The following is a 7,127-nucleotide window of genomic DNA, read 5'->3' as shown; positions in this document are numbered from 1 at the left end:
TTGGTATTAAAAAAAAAGACCAGCCATGAAAAGCAGGTTGTGAAACATTTTGACTATGACAGGATTAGCAGCATGTTATCAGGCTGACATGTCTTTTCAACAAGATTCAATGTTCAGATTTAAGCAAAAACTTGACTGATTTGATGAAGCCATCAGAGAAACAATAATGTCTCAATAAATTATATATAACATATAAGAAAACTGGACTGTATATTAGGAGCTAGAGATGTTAAATTAAAAAAAAAAAGCTGACAGTAGTTCTTAAATTCCAACAAACACAACCTGAGCAACTCTTTCAAATAGTAGCGGCCTGCTTTTTAATTTTTCTTCTCTCTCTTCTAGTTCTCGTCGGTATTCTCTCATCCTTTCCTTTTCACTCTTTCTAAAATCAAATGAAAGGAATGGAATTTTAAAAAGAAATAATAACTTATACATATAATATTTAGCTTAGATGATATATCAGAAATTAAATTATCAGCACAGCTTACAGTTTACCACAGTTCCTTTCCTAGACTGGCACATTTTTGTGGAATACAAAATAAAATTCCTAGGTTGTGAGAGCACACGTTTTACATACTGGGAACAGTCTGGATACTCTGATGTTTCTGAAATCTTCAAGATTAAAAAAAAATGTATTAAGATGCTTCAAACTGGCCTGAAGAGATGAATAAATGCCCTCTTATCTCATTTGTAAGTGCAAAAAAACAAGAAAATTTAGTCCAAATTAGATATCTTCTCTTAAAGGAATTTCTTCTGAAAAACAAGACCTTGTTCTTCTTTTTCCCCCTAAGTGAGATCTCCTATAAATCGGTAGCAAAGTGAATTAAATGGGAGCAGATCAGGGGAGAAATGGGGAATATGGGAATAGAACATATAGAGGAAAAGAAGCAAAATACATAAATTCACAGTAAATGTCCTTACTATTTGGAACAAGATCCTATAATGAATTAAACTATGCTATTTCCTCTATGTAAAATATACTAACTTTACCAAGATAATATTTCATGGATTAGAGAAAATAATTGTACTACAGAATGATGATCATGCCTAATTATACACAAAATTGGTATTATGAAAAATCCAGTCTACTTTCTTAAGGTGAGTAGTATACTTCTAAAAATTTTTGCTCAAGTTCATCAAATTAAGCTTCCTCTATCCCTGAATTACACTGATATCCATTATAAGGGATATAAACATAATATACATTATATAGGAATATAATTATTATTACAAATAATATATAATTTAAAAAGAATACTCATAATTAAAAGCAAATATAGGGGCGCCTAAGTGGCTTAGTCGGTTGAGTGTCTAACTCTTGATTTAGGCTCAAGTCATGATCCCAGGGTCGTGGGATCGAGTCCCGTGTTGGGCTCTGCACTGAGCATGAAGCCTGCTTGGGATTCTCTCTCTTTCTCTGCCTCTCTTCCCTGCTCCTGCCCTCTCTCTCTAAAATAAAATCATAAAATAAATAAAAAACAAAAAATGAAAGTAAATATAATTTGGGGGAGTACTTAGAAATCAGATGAAAAAGTAATAAATCATATTACTTACCCGGTTTTGGGGAAGATATTTTCCTACTTAAATATGAACACTTTTACATAAAAATGTTCCTCTGGAACACTGGTTTTCAAACTTTGTACTGCAGAGTTCCAGTGTTCTGTGAAGGGGTCTGCAAATACTCTTATTTATATTAAAACTGCAACGAAATGCAATACACACCACTAAGCACTTATACACACGTGTTAACTGAAAGATCACATAAGTGTGTTAATTTGTGATATTGGATTTCATGCAGACCTCAGAACAAAGCTCTTTGACATATCTATTTATTGAAGAATATTCTGAGATTACAGGGCAAGTTATTAAAAAAGAGCTTTGTCTGTGTGAATCAAGATTTTTCTATGTTAACTATACTGAAATTAATATTAAAAACTTAGGGGCGCCTGGGTGGCTTAGTCGGTTAAGCGTCCAACTTCGGCTCAGGTCATGATCTCGTGGTTCGTGGGTTCAAGCCTCATGTCCAGCTGTGCTGACAGCTAGCTCGGAGCCTGGAGCCTGTTTCAGATTCTGTATCTGCCTCTCTGTCTCTGACCCTCCCCGGCTCATGCTGTCTCTCAAAAAAAATAAAAAATAAAAAAAAATAAATAAAACATTAAAAAATTTAAAACTTTAAAAAAAGATTTTTCTCAACATTCTGCTGTGCAATCCAAACTACTATAAAGAAGGGGCACCTGGCTAGCTCAACTGGTAGAGCGTGCGACCCTTCATCTCAGGGTTATATCACATTGAAGCCCCACAATGGGCATGCAGCCTACTTAAAAAAAAAAAAAAGTATAAAGACAAAGATTAGATACTGATATAAGATTACAACTATTAACTATGGCCACAAAATAAAATGTTTCTATTCATCAATATGGTTTTATGGTCCTTACCATGAGGCGAGTACATATGGTGGTTCTCACCATGAGGTGAATGCAATGAGAATGTGTTTATGTTGAGTTTAAGTAACTGATAGCAACTTGAATCTGGAAACTAAAATACTAATTAATCTGTTCATATATCATATCCATGGATTAAAAAAGAAAGTTTGAAAACCAATGATCTGGAGGTTCAGGATTCTTTTATGATACCTGAGAGACAGGACTCTGGATTTAGACATTTGAGCTAAACTTTGATGTGAGTCATAAGCCTTAGCCCGGGTTGTCAGGAGTTTCTGCAATTCTTTCATTCTTTGCTTCTGTTTAGTTAGGATCCGATTTCTCTCTTCTTCCAACATTTTCTTTTCCTCAAGTGATCTCCTGAGGGCAACAAACTAAGGCTTAATTCACATTAAGCCACTTGAGAATGCTGTTTAGCAAAGATTTAACACAGGAAAATTCAAAGGTTGAAAAAAGGCAACCTTTGAGAAGGCTCTGACTTGCAAAACTAGAAATCAACAGGCTGACTAACCTTTTCTATCCCCAAAGATTCATAAAATAGAAAATATATTCATTTCTTAGCAGAACACCCTCTGGCAAAATGCTCTATATTATACAGTAAAATATATCACCAAATATAATTTCTTCATATTTTCCAATTCACCAACATAAAATCAAAAGAGCTGCAAACACGATTTTAGCAACCGTGAGTCAGATGCTCTGATACCCTAGTTATTTACCTTGTGGCTTGTTCTCTTCCTCTGGAAGATACTGTGGGCATCGGAGGTTTGCAGTTACAAGGCACAGGCTTTGCACTTGTGATTCTTACTGGTGCCTTGTGCCTTGGCGACAGACGAGGCCGTGTTTCTTTTAAATGTTCTTCATCTGCTGCAATGTCTGCCAAAATTTTCTCTCTTTCAATGGATGCATTGGAGGCTGCGTGAAGATCAAATGGTTTACAGACAGTTAGGAATTTTGAAAACTTCTGTTCCGGGAGCCGTTTCTGGTATCTCTTGGGAAGGTCTTCAAAATCAGCAGTTTGATACCTAAAGTTGTGTTTACACTTCAACTTTTCAGCCTGTTCAGGACCCTTGGGCTTCCTCGTAGCACAACTTCTGTGACCTGACCTGCGAGGTAGAGGGGATGAATTCTGTAAAAGCTCTTGGGCCCTCAGTTGCGTCCTAATGTTTGTGCAGGGCTCTTCTAACTTTCCATTGGTAACCAAACCATAAGTAGATCGAGGTATAGGTCTGGCCTTAAATCGATTTGTTTTCTTTTTAGACTTAAACAAGTCTCTCATCTGCTCATCCCGGATTGCTTGCTTCTGTTCCTCCCTTGCAATAAACTTAAATGGCTTTTGTGAGGCCAAAAGAGCTTCTTTGTTTTTCTCCTTCATATATCTCCTGCGTTCTTCATTTTGCTTGACTATGTCATGATAAAGGGGGAGAAAGACGAATGCTGGAACTGGATTGGCTCGGAATTTTTTCTTACACTCTGATTCCTCCTCTTGTTTTTTGAGCAGTTGGTGTACCATTTCAGTATGTGATTTAGATTTCATGTTCTCTTCTTTTTTCCTCTGTTCTCTAATCATCATTTGAAAAGGCTCAGGTACTGTAATCTTTGGCACCCATTCTCTTGGTTTCTTCTTCGTTTTTTCAACTGGGAAGTCTGTATCTCCACACTGAATATAATCTTCAACAGAGAAGTTTGTCCACATGTTGTTGATGAGCTCTTTAGCATAGCTCATCACTTTCTTTTTCTCAGGATACTCTTTTTCTAAGTTGGACAACTCATCTTCAGAGGAAGACATAATCAAGGAGGGAGTCTGCCCTAAATCAGGCTCTGAAAAGGATGTCATTAACGAGACAGGGTGATAGGAGTTCTTTTCTGATTCAGACCTAAACGAGAAGAATAATTAGGTTACACTCTCAGTTGCATGTGACCAAATATACAAATTAAGAAGGATATATTTTCTTTTTTAAATTTGTTTTTACTTAATTTCTAATTTTTTTAATGTTTAATTTTGAGAGAGACAGAGAGACAGAGAGACAGAGCATGAGTGGGGGAGGCGCAGAGAAAGAGGGAGACCCAGAATCTGAAGCAAGCTACAGGCTCTAAGCTGTCAGTACAGAGTCCCACGCAGGGCTCAAACTCATGAACTGCGAGATCATGACCTGAGCTGAAGTTGGACACTTAACTGACTGAGCCACCCAGGAGCCCCGTGACCTATATATATTTTCTAAGATCAAGGTATAATCAGTTAGAAGATAACAGTTGGATAGATAGGACTTAATAATTATCACTTTTATTTAGAATGGGGTTAAGAGAAGCCTATAAATTATCTAATTCAACTCCCTCACATTACAAGGGAACCTGACACCACAAAGGCTCCTTACGTCTAACCTATATTCCATTCTTTAAACATTTTCCAGAGTCACCATCTTAAAACACACATATAATTATGTCACTCCACTTCTTGAAATTTTTCTATGATTTGTCATTGTAACAAAGTCTAGTCTAGATTATAAAGCCCTTCAAGACTAGTCCCTGTCTACCTTTCGGTTTCACCTCTTGTTTCTCTCTACCTCTAGTTTCCAACCGTTTTTTGTTATTGTTGTTAATGTTTATTTTTGAGAGCAAGAGACAGTGTGAGTGGGGGAGGGGCAGAAAGGGAGGGAAACACAGAACCAAAGCAGGCTCTAGGCTCTGATCGGTCAGCACAGAGTCTGACTCAGGGCTCAAACCCACAAACTGTGAGATCACAACCTTAGCTGAAATCGGACGCAACCGAACTTCCCAGGTGCCCCTCCAGTTTCTAATCTTAAGTCCTATCCAATCACATGAAGTTCCTCACACACACCATGATTTCTCATGCTGCCATGCCTCTGCACACATGGTTCCTGTTGCCCCGAAGCCCACTCCTGGCTTCCTGCATCAGCTATAGCTATGCCTCCTTTAAGACTGAACTCAGACATGACAATTCTGTAGAAAATGCCTGCCTGCATCCCTCTACCAACACCATGACATGATCAATTACTTCTTCTCTGTCTCTATAACACTGTTACATCATGTTGTATTGTAATTTTTGGTTCTCAGCTAGTTCTTTGAGCGCCTCGAGGGCATCTTGATTTTGGCTCCTCAAGGCCCAGGCAACATTTGGTACACAGGAGATGCACAATTAGCACTGACCAACTGGATGAGTTAAGAGACTTGCCTCAAGTTTCAAAACGAGAGTTTACAGTAGAAATGGGTCCAGGAATTAGACTATTTTGAAAACCTGAATCAGATTTATGTCTTAGTACAGTTTATACATACACACACACATACACACACACACACACCACACATTTTAAAATATATATATATATATATATATTTTTTTTAAGTACCAGAAGCTGAAAAGTTTATTGAAGTGAAAAGTATACTCTTGAGATACTAAGGGGTGGAATAAAGAGAGAAAGCAGAGCCATACTTTATATTTTTAATGATCTCATGTTAACTCACACACTGTAAAGGGCTTTTAAAATTAAATTTTAATTTTTATCATTTAAAAATGGCCAGACTAACTATTTTGATACATAGTGACAGTTCTGTGGGTGGCAGGTCAGAGAGAGAAGATTAAATGACTACCTAGTGACTCTCAAAACAAGAAGCCATTGGTGGATAAGCCATTATACATTTTGAATGAAGGCCAACCTGTGTATATTAAAAGTACAAAGGGACAGTTGAGAGAAGATATTCTGAGTTCTGTTCTGTACGTTTAAGTATACATTTTATTTTACAGCCCATAAATAATGCATGTACGCACTTACCTGGAAGAGACACTAGGAGCTTCTTCCTTGATGATCACCGGCTGAACTTCTTTTAAATTTAATTTATTCTGGTACATTTTCTCTAATTTTGCCATAGTTTCCAAGTGGGCGGCTTTCAGCTCTTCTAGTTTCCTAAAATACTCTTCATTAGAGTGGTAAACATCAGAGAAGTCCACAAAGTCCTCACCACATATATCTGTCTGTTCATCCACCTCAGAAATGTTGGTGTTATAATCAGCCTGGTAGGAGAGGGGAAAAACCTGTTTACATGGTGTTTGGAATTGAAGACAAAAAATTGACACTAATTCCCAATGCTGCTTCTTAAAGTGTACACTTTAATTAGGTTATATGTTACCTGTGGGCTACATACATATAATGGATTCTAAGTTACTTGTGGGCTATGTACATTTCCCCTAAGGGCATTTTGTTAAGAATGTGTAGCTCATTTAAGTTAAGCGTCCAACTCCTGATTTCAACTCAAGTCATAATCTCAAAGTCAAGGCATCTGGTCCTGAGTCAGGCTCTATGCTGACAGTGTGGAGCCTGCTTGGGATTCTCTCTCTCCCTTTCTCTCTGCCCCTCCCCTGCTCATGGTCTCTCTCTCTCTCTCTCTTTCTCTCTCAAAATAAATAAACATAGAAAAAAAGAGAATGAGAGAGATAGAGATCAAGTTGCCAGAAGATAAATGCTATTTAATTCACTTTATAAACAATGGTTAGATTCCCAGATCATGTACTTACCCATACACTATAGCAGAACAGAACCAAACCACCTTTTATAAAGAGCCTCCTGCTGAATTACAAGTTTTTTTTCTCAAGGCAAGTCCTTTATTTATTATTTTTGTTTTTTAGAAAGAAAGAGAGCATGTGAGCAGGGGAGAGGGGCGGGGGGGGGG

General features: G+C 37.3%; 1 protein-coding gene across 2 annotated transcripts in view; it reads right to left on the bottom strand.

The window, feature by feature from the left end:
- FAM161A (FAM161 centrosomal protein A) overlaps positions 1–7,127 on the bottom strand; it is a 24,208-nt gene that overhangs the window by 8,069 nt on the left and 9,012 nt on the right. The window contains exons 2-5 of one of the 2 annotated variants that reach the window (XM_077766449.1): positions 6,233–6,471; positions 3,161–4,318; positions 2,634–2,801; positions 283–382 (exon numbers count right to left, since the gene is read on the bottom strand). In XM_077766449.1, the coding sequence (XP_077622575.1) occupies positions 283–382; positions 2,634–2,801; positions 3,161–4,318; positions 6,233–6,471 (1,665 nt within the window). The remainder of the gene's footprint in view (positions 1–282; positions 383–2,633; positions 2,802–3,160; positions 4,319–6,232; positions 6,472–7,127) is intronic. The other variant, XM_077766450.1, reaches the window with a different exon arrangement.

Source organism: Crocuta crocuta, unplaced genomic scaffold (genome assembly GCF_008692635.1).
Source record: "Crocuta crocuta isolate KB4526 unplaced genomic scaffold, BGI_CrCroc_1.0 scaffold113, whole genome shotgun sequence".
NCBI classification, from domain to species: domain Eukaryota; kingdom Metazoa; phylum Chordata; class Mammalia; order Carnivora; family Hyaenidae; genus Crocuta; species Crocuta crocuta.
Note: the sequence above shows the minus strand (reverse complement) of the source record. Positions and strands in the feature narration are given on the sequence as shown.